This window comes from Amphiprion ocellaris, chromosome 4 (genome assembly GCF_022539595.1).
Source record: "Amphiprion ocellaris isolate individual 3 ecotype Okinawa chromosome 4, ASM2253959v1, whole genome shotgun sequence".
Taxonomy (NCBI): domain Eukaryota; kingdom Metazoa; phylum Chordata; class Actinopteri; family Pomacentridae; genus Amphiprion; species Amphiprion ocellaris.
This window is the reverse complement of record NC_072769.1, coordinates 28518975-28538097: the sequence shown is the minus strand read 5'-3', so window position 1 is coordinate 28538097 and position 19123 is coordinate 28518975. Positions and strand designations below refer to the sequence as shown.

The window sequence follows — 19123 nt, the reverse complement described above, 5'->3', positions numbered from 1 at the left end:
TAGAGTTCATCAAAGCACTGACAAATAGTGGTTAATGGACATAACGCCACTGAATTGAGGCTTGTGTTAGAATTTATGGTGAATTTTACATTTCTGATGATGATGTTTGAGAAAAGAAGACTGATGCTGGTGGACGAGAACATCAAGAGGACAGAAAAACTAATCGATGTCAAGACTCACAGAGTTACTCAGACTTGCACTGCATTAGGAACTTCATTCTCTCTGGTAAAAGGACCTGAAAGAGGTTCTAAAGGGATAGTTCTTGAAAGCAGAACACCTACAAAGATTTGGGCTACCCTTGAATTACCTACAAAGCTTCTGCAGTAAAAATGCTGTTGTATTTAAAACCGTTTCTCCATTTGATTAGTTTTGATGTTGTGAATTGAACAAAGCAGCCGTGTTAGGTCTTCTGCCTTTTATTGCAGCTTTAAAGTCTAATCCACGTGTAGACGGACAGATTAATAAAAACATGAGCTTTTATCCTGTTTTATCCCAGCAAAAAGACCTTCAGAAGCTCACAGTGAGTTCAGTGTTTCCGTTGGTTTCTTTGTGTGCAGACTGCTCCGAGGTGTTTGCAGACGGTAACGTGGCCAACGGGCTCTACGTCATCCGTCCAGACGGATCTCCCACAGCGCTGAGCGTCTACTGCGACATGAACAACGGAGGAGGCTGGACCGTCTTCCAGCGCAGGAGAGACGGCAAAGAAAGTTTCGACAGGTGTGTAGACGAAAACAGGAATTTACGCTTCAACACTGTGAACAAATCCGTCATCGGTGTGTCCGCTGTCTGTGCAGAGCCTGGGTGGAGTACAAGCATGGGTTCGGTGATCTGTTCTCCCCCGACGGAGAGTTCTGGTTGGGCAACGAGCCTCTGCACCACCTCACCTCACAAGGTTTGTATACCTGAGTGTCGGCGCATCAGATGTTACGGGACGGTCGCATTGTTTAAATGTTTCTCTTGCAGGAAATTACGATCTTCGCATCGACATGGAGGACTTCGAGGGAAATCAACGCTACGCAGAGTACAAGAACTTCAAAGTGGACGACGAAAAGGTGAAACAGAAACACGGCAAAAGGAAAATGAGCATGATAAGTGTTGGAGTGAGGATGCAAATTAACCCTCTGAACCCCAAAACCTGTCAACTGGTCTGAATTTTACAGGAATTAAAATTACAGGAAATAGTTTTTAGAAAAAATGGTCCAAAATGGCTAAAAAGTGGTTCATAATGACTCTTATAATTGGTCCAAAATGGTTTAAAATTTGCCCAAAATGCCAAAAAAGTGTCCAAAATGACCCAAAAAAATTGTCCAAAATGATTAAGAATTGGTTTAAAATGACACTAAATCTGTCCAAAATGACCAAACCTGTTCAAATTGACTCAGAAATGGCTTGAAACCTGTCCAAAATTGCTTTAAAAACTGCTAAAAAAATGACTCAAAATTGGTCCGAAATGACTCAGTTAGTGGTAAAGAAATGGTTCCATCAGGCTAGAATGAAGGTTCTAGACTGGTCTCCCCAAAGTTCTGACAAAAACCCATCAAGAACGTGTGGACTGATGAAGGAACAAATCTGAGGCAGAAAGACAACAGATTTAGTTGAGCTGCATAAATTCTGTCCAGAAGAGTCAAAGATAAACCAGAAGGTCTTTAATAAATCTATGAAAGGACTAAAATACAGGATAGTTTTTACTATGACACAGATTTGTGTGTTTCAAAGATCCCAGAGTTGTACGAGTCATTATCAACTGAAGGTGGCCATCATAAACATAGTCTTTACTAGTAAAGTAAACTTTAGTTCGTGTCTGTACATAACATGTTTAATATGACCAGGTCGTTATTGTAAATGAGGACCAGTTCTCAATTAACTGACCTGGTAAAATAAAGGTTAAACAAATAAAAAGAAAAAGAAAATATCCTCACGTGATGAATCAGCAACTCAAAAATGGTCCAAATGACTAAAAAGTGGTTCAAAATGACTCTTAAAATTGATCCAAAATGGTTTAAAATTTGCCCAAAATTGTTCAAACTTGTCCGAAACGACTCAAACTTGTCCAAAATGCTTGATGTTAGGTATAGTGTCCACAGGAGTCAATGAGAAACCAGAAGATTGAAACTATCTTTAGAAAAACAAATACTCCTGTTAACCACCTGCAGAACAAAATATGTTTGTGGTAAGAAGCACAAATTTGACACAAAATGACAAAAACGAGACAGAAAATGACGAAAACAAGACAAAAAATAACAAAAGAGACAAAAAACGACAAAAACGAGACAGGAAATGACAAAAACAAGACAAAAATAAAAAAGAGACAGAAAATGACAAAACGACAAAAACAAGACAGAAAACGACAGAAACAAGACAAAACAGAAATGACAACAGACTCTGAGAGGAAAACCAAAGCTAAAAACAAATGTTTGCCGTAAAAGTTGAGCGATTCCAGGAAAAAGTTACTTTCGTCATTTCAAGCAGATTTTGAGTCATTTTTGGATGCATTTCTGTCATAAACAACTTTCACTTCATTTAAGACACATTTTTTACGACTTTAAGCAAACAGTGAGAGATTCTGGACAAATTTTGGAGAAAGTTTGGAGTCGTTTTGGTTAATATTGTGACATTTAAGCAAAGTTCAAGTTATTTTAAAAATATTGTCCATCATTCTAACTACTGCCAGAAGACATCTCTGAGTTCTCTGTCCTTCATGATGTTCTGGTTCCACAGAGCTGCAGGACTTTAGATTAAAACTGAACCACAGTGAGTTAAAACGAGGGAAAAAAATCACAGAAACTGCTGCTTGGGGTTCAGAGGGTTTAAAGCTTCAAATCAGGTCTAAACTCGTAAACAGTGAAGATAATTTAAAGTCTTCAGCCTGGTTTTAATCAATAAATCTGATTGTGATCTGCTGCACTTGTTCTCTTCTTCTAAAGCAGCTGTCCTCTGTCTGCACATCTGGCGTTCCTCCTCCTTTAACCTTGCCCTCTCCATTTCCCATAACACCGGGCCTCATGTAGACTAAGCATGCTGAACCGCCTCTGCTGTGGAAACAGCAGCAAGGTCATCTGGCTGTTCTCCTCCTCCCTTCTTACGCCTCAATCTTCATGCTTCCTCTGTCCTGTGGTCCTCACTTTTGACTGTTTATGTAACACTTTCGACATAAATCAGACACTAATCAAACCCTTGCTTTGTCTGCCGGTGCCTCTAAAGGACCAGTACCAGCTACATTTGGGGGAGTACTCTGGGAACGCTGGCGACGCTCTGAACGAAGCCCACAAGCAGAGGTGGAACGGTCCCTGTTTGATTCCCAGCGGTGTCAAATTCAGCACCTACGACCACCCCAACGAGGTGGAGCCCGATCCCGACGACGTCCGGTGCATCCGGCACAGCAAGTCCGGCTGGTGGTTCAGCAAGTAATGCAAACACTGTGCAGGTTTACTCCAAAACTCTGGGCTCAAAGGTGGAGTCAGGGATTCTAATACACAGAATAATTCACATTAAAACTGAGCTTGGGGTTCCAGGGTGTTCAAGGATTCATTAAGTTCCAAGAACGCCCTCTAGTGGGCTGCTTTTGGCCCGCAGGCCGTATGTTTGACACCTCTGCAGTAGAGACTGAGCCTTAATATTTGTATTATAATATCATAGAATCATAGCTTCATTATTATGTCAGTTAATTTATTCTCTATAAGTAATAAAACTGTAGGTTCTCAGCCTTAATATATATTATAGCCGGATAGAGTAGTATTTTCTAGAACTTTTGTAGTATTTTAATACTAAACATTTAAATTATTTAGGAAAAATCACACTGTTAATTTAATTTTAATAAATTTTACATACACTTGTAAAGACCTCATATATCATGGGAAGCTATTAACACCAAACCAATCACAAAGCATGGAGGTGGCAGTATCATGTTCTGGGGCTTTCTAGAAGACCTTCTGGACTGGTTTTGAACATTTTCTTGCACAGTTTTAGGTTTGATATTGGTCTTGGTTTTAGACTTTTTTATGACTGGTTTTAGATTATCTTGGGTGGGTTTTGGACTTTTCAGGAGTAGTTTAGGTTTGGTTTTGGTCCAGATTTTGCACAGGTTTTTTGACTCTTTTTGGGCTGGTTTACGACTGGTTTTTATGACTGGTTAAGGACTGGTTTCAGACTGTAATTTGGCCAGGTTTTGGACTTTTTTAAAGAGTGGTTTAGGTTTGGTGCTGGTCCCGATTTTGCACTTGTTAAAAACTTTTTTTAGGACTGATTTTAAAAATGTTTTTGAACTGGGTTTATATTTGATTTTGGTCCTGGTTTTAGACTTTTTGAGGACTGGTTTCAGACTGTCTTGGGCGTGTTTTTTTCTAACCCCAAGAACACCAAACCTACCATCAAGCATGGTGGTGGCAGTATCATGCTCTGTGGAACCGGAGCTTTCCACAAAGTAAATGGAATAATGAAGAAGGAGGATCACCTCCACATTCTTCAGGAAAACCTAAAACCATCAGCAGAAGGTTGATCTTGGACACAGTTGGATGTTTCAACAAGACAATGAGCCCAAACACACATCAGACGTGGTAAAGAAATGGTTCCATCAGGCTAGAATGAAGGTTCTAGACTGGTCTCCCCAAAGTCCTGACTTATATCCATCAAGAACCTGAAGAAACAAGTCTGAGTCAGAAAGACAAGAAATGTAGTTGAACTGCACCAGAATTGGTGCCGTTCAACTACATTTGTTGTCGGCACCTATTCTGGTGCAGTTCAACTACATTTCCTGTCTTTCTGACTCAGACTTGAGTCAGTTAAAGCTATAGTATAATGATACCACCACCTCCATGCTTGACAGTAGGTTTAGAGTACACAGAGAAACCAGAAGATTGAAATCTTTAGAAGAACAAAAATTCCTATTAAACCACCTGCAGAACAAAACACATTTGTAGGATGAAGCACAAGTTTTTACTAATCAAATTGGAGAAGCTGCAATCATTGTTAATACTCAAGGTGCAAACATGTCTACTTGTTTTTCTTTAACCATGTGAACCCCGAAACCCAACGGTGACACAAAACGACAAAAACGAGACAGAAAACGATGTAGAAAATTTTTAAAAAAGAAACAGAAAATGACAAACGAGACAGAAAATAAAAAAAAAAACAGAAAATGACAAAAACGAGACAAAATGACATTAAAGAAACACAACGACAAGACACAATAACGAGACAAAACAAGACACAAAAATGAGACAAAACGACAAAAACGAGACAGAAAATGACATAATAGAGAAACAAAATGACTTAAAGAAACTGACCAAAAGAGAGACAGAGACACAAAATGACAAAAACGAGACACAAAGTGACAAAAACGAGACACAGCGACACAAAATTACATGAGACAGAAAATGACAAATGAGACACAAAATGACAAATTTGAGACACTAAACGACCAAAAGGAGACACAAAAACGAGACAAAATGACAAAACGAGACAGAAAATGACATGAGAAACAAAGCAACAAAAATGAGACACAAAATGACAAAAATAAGAAACAAAATGACAAAATTGAGACACTAAATGACAAAAACTAGACATTTTGAAATAATTTTGGAGGTTTTGTAATTTTAGATCAGTTTCATGTCATTTAAAACAATTGAAGATGAAGAAACAAGTCATTGGTGCCGTTCAACTACATTTGTTGTCTTTCTGTCTCAGACTTGAGTCCGTTAAATTGATAGTATAATGATACCGCCACCTCCATGCTTGAAGGTAGGTATAGAGTCCAGAGGAGTCAAAGAAAAACCAGATTGAAATCAGAAAAATTGAGCTGAGGTGGAAATGGACAAGTTCAAATGGTCTTTTTACATATTTTCTAAGGGCAGCTGCAGTTCGTCCTGAAAGTAAAAGAACATCAGAATCTCAGACTTTACAGAAACAGTGAACATGTGTGTTTGATCACTTTCTTTCCTCGCTGCAGGTGTGACTCGGGGAACCTGAATGGCCATTACCACGACGGGCCGTACAAGGCGATGACGGACGACGGCGTGGTGTGGTACACGTGGCACGGCTGGTCCTACTCCATCAAATCTGTGGTGATGATGCTGCGAGCCGCCGACCTGGAGGCGCACCTGGACGACGGCAGCAAGGTGGCTGGCAGCACCGTGGCTCCGCCTCCGCCTCCTCGCGGTCAGTAAGGTCCGAACACTGAAGCTGGAAAAGCTTCACACACGTGAAACCTCGAAATAAAAACCAGGGTGGCTTCAATCTGATGTCGTATCGTATTTATTCTGTCCAAAATAAAACCGGACCTTGTACATCTGAGGCATTTTTGGGTACATCTGAGGTTTTTCAGGACAAACTGTTTATTTTTATTTGGGTTGAGTTAAAACAGAGCCTGGAGGGTTCTCAGAAGTTCAGCTTTGTTCCGTTTGGGCACAAAGGGTGTGAAGGGTTCATCTGTTGACGAGGGCTTTAAGGAAAAGTAAAGGGAGAAAAGGCCGACACCTTCCTGTTAACCCTTGTGTCGTCCTGCAGGTCAAAATCGACCCGGTTTAAAGTTTGAAAATGTGAAAAAAAAAAAAATTTCACAGTGAAACTTCTGATGTCCACATTTTCAACATTTTTAGGAAATCTTTGAACAGTTTTTGGTGGATAAAAGGAATGTTAAAAATGTTTCTTTAAGAACATTTAGATAAAAATCAACCAAAATCCAGCAAATTTTGCTGGATTTTGGTTGATTTTTATCTGAATGTTCTTAAAGAAAATAGAAGTTATACTGATATATGTATTTAATCACTTTAGATAGTTTTAGGAATTTTTTGGAAGATTCTTCCTCATTTTTTGAAAATATTTACAAGAATTTTCTTGCCAAATTTGGGAGATTTTTTTAAAATCAAACTTTTAAGGGAAACTTTAAAGGAATTATTAGAATTTTCTTCCTGAAGGTTTTGCAAATTTTCAGAAATTTGGGGAAATTTTTTGCTTAATTTTTTTATTTTTTTCAGACAAGGAAACAATATTTTATGGTGCCTGTAAATGAGGACAACAGGAAGGTTAAATAAACTGCATATTTGCCTCTGAGACTCTGGTGTGTTCAGCATCCAGGGGTGATTACATTCCACAGAGCAGATTAAGGTAGAGGTTGTGAGGATTGACGGAGGAACAGACATCCGCTGGATCAATAATTCACTGATCAGTGATTGAGCTTCGCTCTTTGGGAAGAACAAAAAAAAATAAAAAATCTCTTTAAAAAGAAGGGAAAAGGCAAAAAGAACCCCCAAACAATCCATGCAAGTCCACCACGAAGTACCCGTCATTTTAAGATCCTCCAAACCCAAACAACTCTGTTTCCACAGAATCCAAGGTTTTCTCTCATCCCGTCTCTGGAAGGATGGCCGAGCTGTACAGCATAACAACGAGGGAGGTGAGTATCTATGTACAGACCCTGAGGTTTGCCTGCCGTTCGCTTTCCTTCACAAAAAGAAGGAAGGAGTCGGAGCTCCAGGCGTTTTTAGTTCGGTCCCACGCGCTCCTGAAGTGCATCGGTGCTGTTCGGCTCTTTCTAAACGTACGAGTCCGACTTCCGGCGGCTATCTGGGCGATAACGGAGCGGCTGTGGGGAAGGAGGTGGAGTTCCTGGGGGAGCCGAAGGGGGAGGTGGGGGAGAGGCGGCGGGGGCTCGCCAGCAGGTCGCCGTTATGGAGCTTCCACAGCAGCTCCTCGTTCTCCATCGACAGACGCTTGTTCACCTTTGACTCCTTCTGGAGGGTCTGCTGCAGGATGGCCTGCTCTGTGGAGAGCTGCCTGCAGGGGGTGACAGAGAGACGTCAGGGGGAGACAGGGATGTCAGGGGGAGACAGAGGGGCATGAGGGGGAGACAGAGGGATGTCAGGGCGAGACAGACGTCGGGGAGATAGTGGGACGTCAAGGGGAGACAGCTGTGGGGGAGGCAGCTGATTTCAAAATAAAAGCCTCTGAGCTGTTTACTTCCAGTGAGTTTGTTTTGTATTTATTTTATCTGTATATATTTTTTATAATATTTATTTTAGTTTTTACCCACATTCATTTTTTCAATGTATTTATGAATTAGAAAACATTTTCTTTGCATTTTTGGAACTAAAATGTTCTATAAATATTTACCATTTTTCAGTCCTAAATATATGTAATTTTTCTTTCAAATGATGGCAAATATCTGTAAAATATTCTTTTTTGCTGATTAAAATACAGTACAATTGTTATTAACATTAACATTAACATTGAAAGAAATAGCGGCCATAATTATTAGTTTGGGACTTTTTTCTTAAATGCATAAATTAATACTTTTTACAGTTCTGGCCTTTATTTTTTATACAGTCAACATGTATTTTTTTTAACCAGAGCGAGGAAAATCTGTAAAATACTGAACTATCATAAATTACTCCAATTTTCCATAGTTCATCCTTTCAAATAATGGTAAATATCTTTAAATAAATATGTAAAAAGCCTTAATTCACAGCTGTATTTCCTCTTTGAAGCTTCCTTGTGGTTCGTTTAATTAACTAGGACATTTAGATTTAATCTAATTAACTGCTAATTAAATTAGGAGGAGGAATTTGGTGTCCAGAGCAGCGACAGGAAACAGGAAGTGTGTTTTCAGAGACGTACTTGGACAGAGCAGCGTGTTTGTCCATCCTGGCCTTGTAGTCCTCGTTCTCCTGCTGGACCTTCTTCAGACATTCCTCCAGCTTCACGTTGCTCTCCACCTGAACAACCACAGAATGAACCAGACGTCTGAATGGAAAGTTCTCACATTTATCCAGTTTTCTACCAGAACAGGGAATATACGTGTCTTTAATCCTCTGAGTGGTTGTTGTTTTCTCCTGTCTCATTTTATTCTAAATACCTGCAGCTCTGTGGAACCAGAAGAATATGAAGGAGAAAGAACTCAGTGATGTCTTCTGGCAGCAGGACGCAGGCTCAGAATTTACCAAAATTAACTCCAAGTTAGGTTAAAATGAGAAAATCTGATCTTAAATGACTGAGCTTTGTCCAAGTTGACTTAAAAATTGCCAAAAATGGACAGAAAATGAAAAAATGAGATGTAAAATGACTAAAATGAGATTGAATGACCAAAATTAAATGGAGAACAACCAAAAACAAGACACAAAATGACAAGAATGAGACCCAAAAGTGACAAAAAATGGACAGAAATCTAGAAAATGAGTAAAATGAGACACAAAACGACAGAAGACCCAAAATAACAAAAAATGAGACAGAACGTGACCAAAAGTGAACAGAAAATGAGACGTACGACGTGAAAAATGAGACGATAACAAAAAAATTTGACAAAATCACAAAAATGGAACACTAAATAAAAAAAAGACACTAAATGAAAGACTAAATGACTAAGTCAAGACGCGAAATGAGTAAAATGAAACACAAAGTGACAAAAACGAGACTGTGACAAAAAAAGAAAATGAGAATTAAAATGTCAAAAATGAGGCAAAAAATCACAAAAATGGGACTAAATGACTAAAATGAAATAGAAAACAACCAAAAACGAGACACAAAATGACTAAAACAAGACATAAAGTGATAAAAAAATGGACAGAAAAGGAGAAAATGAGACATAAAATGTTAAAAATAAGGCAAAAAAATCACAAAAAAATGACGCTAAATGACTAAAATGAAATAGACTACCAAAAATGACCAAAATGAGACACAAAAACAACAAAAAACACACAAAGTGAGTAGAATGAGACAAAAATGACAAAAAATGGGCAGAAAACTAGAAAACGAGATATCAAACAACAAAAACAAGACAGAAAATAACTAAAATGTAATAGAAAACCAAAAATGAGACACAAAACAAGGAAAAGACAGAAAATTATAAAAAATAAAACTAAATAACAAACATGAAATAGAAAACCACCAGAATCGAAGCTGTTTTATTGCAGAGTTTTTAGTTTTTTAAAGTAAACCGTTTATTTCTGATGAACTTTTCAACATGAAGCTTCCATCTGGTCACCAGAACTCCTCGTCTTCTGCAGCTGGAAGGTTGAAAATCCAGGATCTGTGTTTCTACGGTTTGGTAGTTTGTTAAAGTTTGGTTGGTTGTTGGTTCTCACCAGTTTGTCCATCTCCATCAGCTTCTTCTCCTTCTGGTGCAGCTGATTGTTCTTGATCTCCAGAACCACCTTCAGACTCTCCAGCTCCTGCTCCAGGTAGACGGTGTGGGAGTCCTTCTGTCAAACACATTCAGTCACATTTATGGACTTTGTGTTAATATAACAGCTCATTATTATTACTATGTTTTGGGTCAGTATTTTTTAGACATTTATGAATGATTTTTTTTGATATATTATTCATCATTTTGGGGTCATTTCTGGGACTTTTCAAGCATAGTTTTGGTTTTACATTTGACTGTGTTCTTGTCTTTTATTAAACTATTTTTTAAAAATGTTCTTATTTATGTTCTTATTTATGTTATTTTATATTTTGTCTGACATTTTAAACATTTTCACTTTGTTGGATTTTTTTTACATTTATTAATATTTTATGAATATGAATATTTTTTCTACACTTTTTACTGATTTTTTAATGGTTTTGTGGAATTTTATAGATTTGTTTTTCTTTAATATTCATAGGACATTTTATGAATATTTGTGGGGCATTTTTCTCACATTTATGGACTTTCTGTTAATATAATAATATCTGTTAATATTATTTTAAAGATTATTTAATATTTTTTACAAATTCATGAATTTTTTTAAAATATTTTATGAATATTTTTCTATACTTTTTACAGATTTTTTTTATGGTTTTAGGGAATTTTATAGATTTCTTTTTCTTTAATATTCATAGGACATTTTGTGAATATTTGTGGGACATTTTATTCACATTTATGGACTTGTTGTTTGTTAATATAATAATATTTTATTTTTTATTATTTTAAAGATTATTTGATATTTTTTACACATTTATGAATTTTTTTACATTTTATAAATATTTTTTCTACATGTTTTTTTGACAGTTTTGGGGATTTGTTTAGATCTTTTTGTTTGGTCCCTTGGTTTATTTTTCCATTGTATTTTATTCATATTTTATTGGAAGCTGTATGGATACTGTTGGAATATTTTCACAAATATTTTCAGTCTTTCAACAACTTTTGAACATTACTGGGATTTTTTTTATTTATTTATTTTTTATATAGACTCTTTTTTCCTGATATTCATACCTTCATTGATACTTTTCCATACATTTTATTCAAACTTTTGGACATTTTCTAAAATTTGTGGGATATTTTGGTTCTTCGGACATTTTTTTAAAAACATCTGCATCATTTTACCGGTTTAAACTGTATGTTGTATTTTTAAAACATGTTCTATTAATTATTTTGACCAATCTGCATCATAAAGAAGCCGTCAGATAAACGTTGGGGAGCAGAAACTACAATATTCCCCTCTGAAAAGAAGCTTAACCTAGAAATACTCTAGTAAAGTAAAAGTACCTCCAAAGTGAGTAAATGTACTTCAGTTAAAAGTCAGTGTGAGTTTCTCAGTTTTTACCAGGTTCTTGTCGGACAGAATTCGTTTCCGTCGCTCCTCTTCTGCCGCCAGCTTCTCGCTCAGATCCTCCTTCTCCGCCGACAGCTCCGATATTTTCTCCTGGAGGGAATAAATAACTTTATTAAACTTTCTGTGGAAGTTTTGCTTCCAGCGAAGGATCAGAATTTCAGTCGGCAGAGGCTCTAAACTACAGGAAAGAATTTCTCCACGACAAATCAGCATCAGCCAAGAATTTAAACAAGTATTTTAAAACTTCCCCTCAAACCACCTGCAGAAAAATAAGTGTTTGTGGGTTTTTTCTGACCAAACTGGAAAAGTCTTTGGTTCGACTACACAAAACGACAAAAACAAGACAAAAAAATCACAAAAATGAGACAGAAAATCACAAATATCTGAAACAAAATGGCAAAAAAAGAAATAGAAAACAACCAGAAACGAGACACGAAACGAAAAACGTGAGACACAAAACGACAAAAACAAGACAGAAAATGACAAAAATCTGAAACAAAATGACAAAAATGAAATAGAAAACAACCAAAACGAGGGAAATGAGACACACAGTGACTGTGACAAAAAATGAGATGTAAAATGACAAAGATTTAACCAAAAACAACAATAATGAGACACAAAACAAGAAAAACATAACAGATAACAAGTAAGACAAAAAAATTACAAAAACAAGACACAAAATCGGCAAAATTTCAAAAGAACAAGACTGAAAGTGACAAAAAATGGACAGAAAATGAGAAAACAAGATGTAAAATGACAAAAATTTGCTCAAATTCACAAAAATGGGACGGTAAATGACTACAGTAAAATAGAATCAACCAAAAATGTGACTCAAAATGACAAAAAACAAGACGTAAAATGAGACAAAAATGACAAAAACAAGACAGAAAGTGACAAAAATGGACAGAAAACTAGAAAATGAGATGTAAAATGACAAAAATCAGACCGAAAACAGCCACAAAAAAAAGCAGAATAGACCAAAACTAGGAAATGAGACCCAGCTAACTATAATAATTAACTATCTGTGCAGAGCTGGAGTTTATTTTTTCCACTGTTTCCAGTTTTTTTTTTTTTTTAAAGCATTTTTGTGAAATAATCAAAGAAATTCTTTCTGATTTCCATCACTCTAACTTTCTGTCTTTCAGGATTTTAGACTGCAGTAAAAAAAATTGAATAAAAACTGGAGTTCAGAGGATTAAAGGACAGAAAGACGACGTTTAGACTTTAAATGATTCTCACAGAGAGAGAAGTTTCCGTCTCCGTCAGCGTTTTCTGCAGGTTTTCTACCTGCATCTGCTGATTCCTCCTCAGCTCTGGATGGAAGCAGAACAAACTCTCATTAGATTAAACTCTTTATTGTGTTTATAATCAGCTGTTTAAACTCCTCATGGTGTTTAAATCAGCTGTCTGTGGTGTTTTAGTTCCTGTTTCTGACCTTCTATGGAGGACTGGTACTGCTGCTTTAGAGCCTCCAGGGTCTGGAGGTGGTTCTCCTCCTGGTTCTTCCTCTCAGCTTCCTGTCGGCTCCTCAGACCCTCCACCTGGAATGCAAAAACATTTAATAAGAACTTTTAATAACTAACATCTGACTTTACATCGTCACTCCGACCAGAATTACACTGGAAAAGGGGTCATTTTACAGTCAAATGTAGTAAAAAAAAAAAAAAAAAAGAAAATTACAATTTATAAACATTATTGATGCAGATGTTTTTACAGTTTTAACCTTTTATTTTTTAAAATTTTTATTTAATTTGTATTTTTATTTTTTTGCAGTCAACATATAAATTATAAAGTAATAAAATAAAATTCTAGATAACTGAAAATTAATGAAATGGGAAAAACTTACAATATATACCAAGACATATACATATATGTATATATATACACACAAATTTACATATATGCATATATATACACACACACACACACACACACACACACACACACACACACACACACACACACACACACACACACACACACACACACACACACACACACACACACACACACACACACACACAACCACACACGTGTACAAAATTGTTGGTACCCCTCGGTTAATGACAGAAAAACCCACAATGGTAACAGAAATAATTTGAATCTGACAAAAGTAATAATAAATAAAAATTCTATGAAAATGAACCAATGAAAATCAGACATTGTTTTTGAACCATGGCTCAAAAGAATTATTTTAAAAAATAAACTCATGAAACAGGCCTGGACAAAAATGATGGTACCCCTAGAAAAGACTGAAAATAATGTGACCATAGGGACATGTTCAATCAAGGTGTGTCCTCTAATTAGCATCACAGGTGTCTACAAACTTGTAATCAGTCAGTCGGCCTATTTATAGGGTTACAGTAGTCACTGTGCTGTTTGGTGACATGGTGTGTATCACACTAAACATGGACCAGAGGAAGCGAAGGAGAGAGTTGTCTCAGGAGATTAGAAAGAAAATTATAGACAAGCATGTTAAAGGTAAAGGCTATAAGACCATCTCCAAGCAGCTTGATGTTCCTGTGACTACAGTTGCACATATTATTCAGAAATTTAAGATCCATGGGACTGTAGCCAACCTCCCTGGACATGGCTGCAGGAGGAAAATTGATGACAAATGGAAGAGATGGATAATATGAACGGTAACAAAAGAGCCCAGAACAACCTCTAAAGACATTAAAGGTGAACTCCAAGGTGCCCAGTGTCAGAAAGCTTGGTCTCAGTCGCAGGTCATGGGTCTTGCAACAGGATAATGAGCCAAAAACACAGCTAAAAACAGCCAAGAATGGCTAAGAGGAAAACATTGGACTATTGTGAAGTGGCCTCTGTGAGCCCTGATCTAAATCCAATTGAACATCTGTGGAAGGAGCTGAAACATGCCGTCTGGAGAAGGAACCCTTCAAACCTGAGACAACTGGAGCAGTCTGCTGATGAGGAGTGGACCAGAATATCTGCTGAGAGGTGCAGAAGTCCACTGACAGTTACAGAAATGGTTTGATTGCAGTGATTGCCTCAAAAGGTTGTGTAACAAAATATTAAGTTAAGGGTACCATCATTTTTGTCCAGGCCTGTTACATGAGTTTATTTTTTTAAATAATTCTGTTGGACCACGGTTCAAAAGCAATGTCTGATTTTCATTGGTTAATTTTCATAGAATTTTTATTTATTATTACTTTTGTCAGATTCAAATTATTTCTGTGACCATTGTGAGTTTTTCTTTCATTAACCGAGGGGTACCAACAATCTTGTCCACGTGTGTATATAAAATAATAAAATAAAATTCTAGATATCTGAAATTTAACAAAATGGGGAAAACTGATATAATACATACATACATATGTTTTTATTTATTTTATTTTTTACAGTAAACATCTAAATTAACACATTATTTTACTCATTATCTTTAACAGAACATGTAAAATCTGAACAATGAGTAAGATTAATTTTTTTATTTTTTTACAGTGTAGAGAAGATCAGCACGTCACCAGAGATAATAAATCATGTTTATGGTCTTTGGCCTCAGAGGTGTCACCATGGCGAAGGCCATAAATCTCTACAGGTAGGTTTTAGGAGCAGGTGTGAGCCAATAAGAGCTCAGCATGAGGGGGGCGGGGCCTGACCACATGTCAGTCACCTGAACATCCATCAAACCTGCAACCAGACGTCAGGAGCTCCGTGTTCACCTCTGCAATTATTTCATAGTAAAACTAGTTTTATAGAAGAACAACACGCATCGACTCGATACCTTTTAGAAGGAAGACACGCATCGACTTGATGCCTTTTAGAAGAACGACGCGTCGTCTCGACACCTTTTCGAAGAACGACACGCATCGTCTCGATGCCTTTTAGAAGAACAACAATCATCGACTCGATGCCTTTTAGAAGAACGACACGCATCGACTCGATGCCTTTTAGAAGAACGACAATCATCGACTCGATGCCTTTTAGAAGAACGACACGCATCGATTCGATGCCTTTTAGAAGAACGACACGCATCGACTCGATGCCTTTTAGAAGAACGACACGCATCGTCTCGATGCCTTTTAGAAGAACGACACGCATCGACTCGATGCCTTTTAGAAGAACGACACGCATCGTCTCGATGCCTTTTAGAAGAACAACACGCATCGACTCGATGCCTTTTAGAAGAACGACAATCATCGACTCGATGCCTTTTAGAAGAACGACAATCATCGACTCGATGCCTTTTAGAAGAACGACACGCATCGTCTCGATGCCTTTTAGAAGAACGACAATCCTCGACTCGATGCCTTTTAGAAGAACGACACGCATCGTCTCGATGCCTTTTAGAAGAACGACAATCATCGACTCGATGCCTTTTAGAAGAACGACACGCATCGATTCGATGCCTTTTAGAAGAACGACATGCATCGTCTCGATGCCTTTTAGAAGAACAACATGCATTGACTCGTTCTTCTACTGATTATCACTGCATCATGGTCAACATAGTCTGGATGTTCTGACAAGAAAGACTCATGTCAAAGTGGAAACAGCTGCAGCTCCAGATCCAGGAGTCTTTATTGTACAACCACTGACCTCAGATCAGCCATTAATCACTGATGACTTCTAGAACCAACTGGTTGCTCTGAGTTTAATTAGGTGACTGAATATTTATGCAGTTATTTTATATTTTTAATTAACTGACTCTACTTTGTAGAAATCTGTTTTCACTTTGACATGAGTCTTTTTTTTTGTAAATTCTTGTCCAAAAGAACTAAATTAAATTGACCACGATTTAATGTTGAAAAGCACTAAAAGAGGAAAACTTAAAAGGCAGAAAGCTTCTTATAGTACCTGTATTTGTCTTGATAAATGTGTGTTTATGTGTATTTGCGTGCATTAGTGTGTCCTGACCTGCTGCTCCATCAACATGCGACATTTGTCCGCCTCCTCCTGATACGTCTGGTGAACTTTGTCCCACTCCGTCTGGTAGAAACTCCTCAGTCTGACACACAGCAGGAAATAAATCAGATTACTTTGAGAAACCAGGAGAATCAGATCAGTTATGAGCTCCAGGTGAATGCCTCACCTGTCCTCCAGCTGCTCCAGCTCCTCCTTGTGCTGCTCCTCCAGCCTCTTCAGCGCCTCCTCCAGGCCGAGCCGAGCCTCCTCCTTCTCCTTCTGCAGACGCTCGCAGCACTGCGACGACGACGCTGCAAACACAAGAGCACGACTTTAACGTTGATTCAGAAATCTGGAGGAAACTTTGTCTGGGATCAGAGATAAATGATTTTTTTCAGCTGATTGTTCCACAGTGTCAGATCCCAGAGCTGTGTGCAGATGTGGAGGGAGCCGAGGCCAGATGTGGAGTTATTTTAACCCTCTGGACCCACAACTGGTTCTAGGTGTCATGTTTTTCACCTCCATGGAACCAGAAGAACCATGAAGCAGGAAAGAGAACTCAGAAATGTCTTCTGTTAAATAAGACACCGAATCATGGAAACTAGAACAAAAAGAGTAAAAACTGGTTACAATCCAGTAAATAAACATCTGAGATCTAATGTAAAACCAGTTTAAAATCAAATAAAAAAACAACCTAAAACCAGATCAGTCAAGTCAGAAAACAAGAACAAAACCAGTCAGAAACCAGAACAAAACCAGTCACAAACCAGAACAAAACCAGTCAGAATCCAAGAACAAAACCAGTCACAAACCAGAACAAAACCAGTCAGAATCCAAGAACCAAACCAGTCAGAAACTAGAACAAAAGCAGTCAGAAAACAGAACAAAACCAGTCAGAAACCAAGAACAAAACCGGTCAGAAACCAAGAACAAAACCGGTCAGAAACCCAGAACAAAACCAGTCAGAAACTAGAACATAACCAGTCAGAAACCAGAACAAAACCAGTCAGAAACCAAGAACAAAACCGGTCAGAAACCAAGACCAAAAGAAGTCACAAACCAGAACAAAACCAGTCAGAAACCAGTAACAAAACCAGTCAGAAACCAGACCAAAACCAGTCAGAACCCAAGAACAAAACAGTCAGAAACCAAGAACAAAACCGGTCAGAAACCAAGAACAAAACCGGTCAGAAACCCAGAACAAAACCGGTCAGAAACCAATAACAAAACCGGTCAGAAACCAGAACAAAACCAGTCAGAAACCAGAACACGACTAGTCAGAATCAAGACAAAAACCAGTCAGAAACCAGAACAAAAACCAATCAGAAACCAGAACAAAAACCAGTCAGAAACCAGAACAAAAACCAAACAGAAACCAGAACAAAAACCAGTCAGAAACCAGAACATAAACCAGTCAGAAACCAAGACCAAAACCAGTCAGAATCCAGACCAAAACCAATCAGAAACCAGAACATAACCAGTCAGAAACCAATAATAAAACCAGTCAGAAACCAAGAACAAAACCAGTCAGAAACCAGACCAAAACCAATCAGAAACCAAGAACAAAACCTGTCAGAGACCAGAAAAATTGTAGTTCACCTGAAAACTACAACTATGAATGGAAGCAGAACGTCCTCTGTTCAGTGTGACAGTCATTATGTCATAAATCATAAAATGAATGTTAAATAAGTTGAATTTCTCTGACGGTTTATTTTATTTTTGTCTCCTCTCTGTTCTGTTTGAACACATTAAACACATCCTGCAGTTCAGCTGAATTTTGCTCCGAGGAGTCCAGAATTTTTTGGTTTTTACAGAACCTGGTTCCTGCAAACGGTTAATTTTTGTCATATTTTTAAATAAAACATGTTGGGTCAGGCGATGGTGATGAAATGTCAGAATGTTTCTATGGTCTCTGGCTGACAAATGTTGTTGGTTCGATGATTGTTTTTACAGATTAGCTTCCTCTCAGAGCCGCCGGCAGGTTCTGGAGTTCACAGAATTAAACATTAATCACATCACACGACATCGCTTCACGTTATGTCAGACTGCAGGGACACGCCTGGAACACGGAGTGTCTCAACACGTAATGAACAACACGTGTCCCATTCTGCCACATTCCTCTCTAATTAGTCCTCAGCAGACGTGAGGTCTCAGGTATGAAGCTTCACCTGGACGATCTCTGAGTGTTCAACGCTCAACAGCTGCTTCTGTTTGAAAGAAGCGCTGTGATATCAACAGCTGTTACCACGGCGACAGACACACAAAGCCGGCAACAGCTGACCGACAACGTGGAGAACACACTCTGTCCTAGAGAGTAGCAGCTGTTTGAACATGAATGAATACGATCAGTGATGCAGGAAACACATCACAGCTGAGGGTTTCTTACGATTAGTTTTCAACATCACACCACGTACACTGTAAAATCTTAGATGTCTTAGGTTTCTAGCTGTGTTTTATTTTTTATTTTAACAATTTAATGTTATTTTAAAGGTGCTTGGGCTTTCTAACAGTTGAAATCAGAGTTATTTGGTTTTATTGGGTGTTGGGTGGTTTACTTTCAGAGTTGAAACCAGGATTTTTTGGTTTAATTGGGTTTTCTTGCAGAGTTGAAACCATTATTATTGGGTTTTATTGGATTTTCTTGGGTTTTACTGGGCTTTCTTGGGTTTTTTAGTAGTTGAAACCAGGATTATTTGGTTTTATTGGGGTTTCTTGGAGAGTTGAGACCATAATTATTG

At 37.8% G+C, this 19123-nt stretch overlaps 2 protein-coding genes across 9 annotated transcripts in view; one reads left to right on the top strand and one right to left on the bottom strand.

The window, feature by feature from the left end:
- LOC111585881 (fibrinogen-like protein 1) overlaps nucleotides 1-6236 on the top strand; it is a 38013-nt gene extending 31777 nt beyond the window's left edge. For both annotated transcript variants that reach the window (XM_023295512.3, XM_055010101.1), the window contains 5 exons: nucleotides 558-717; nucleotides 795-892; nucleotides 964-1052; nucleotides 3202-3404; nucleotides 5945-6236. In XM_023295512.3, the coding sequence (XP_023151280.1) occupies nucleotides 558-717; nucleotides 795-892; nucleotides 964-1052; nucleotides 3202-3404; nucleotides 5945-6161 (767 nt within the window). In that variant the 3' untranslated portion in view covers nucleotides 6162-6236. The remainder of the gene's footprint in view (nucleotides 1-557; nucleotides 718-794; nucleotides 893-963; nucleotides 1053-3201; nucleotides 3405-5944) is intronic.
- The window catches only part of LOC111585880 (microtubule-associated tumor suppressor 1 homolog), a 96498-nt gene that overhangs the window by 3275 nt on the left and 74100 nt on the right, over nucleotides 1-19123 (bottom strand). For 5 of the 7 annotated variants that reach the window (XM_055010092.1, XM_055010091.1, XM_055010090.1 and 2 more), the window contains 8 exons: nucleotides 16573-16696; nucleotides 16398-16488; nucleotides 12958-13063; nucleotides 12762-12835; nucleotides 11514-11612; nucleotides 10074-10190; nucleotides 8611-8708; nucleotides 6234-7770 (listed from right to left, as the gene is read on the bottom strand). In XM_055010092.1, the coding sequence (XP_054866067.1) occupies nucleotides 7557-7770; nucleotides 8611-8708; nucleotides 10074-10190; nucleotides 11514-11612; nucleotides 12762-12835; nucleotides 12958-13063; nucleotides 16398-16488; nucleotides 16573-16696 (923 nt within the window). In that variant the 3' untranslated portion in view covers nucleotides 6234-7556. Of the gene's footprint in view, nucleotides 1-6233; nucleotides 7771-8610; nucleotides 8709-10073; nucleotides 10191-11513; nucleotides 11613-12761; nucleotides 12836-12957; nucleotides 13064-16397; nucleotides 16489-16572; nucleotides 16697-19123 lie in introns of those variants that run through there. The other 2 variants (XR_008601461.1, XM_055010095.1) reach the window with 1 other exon arrangement.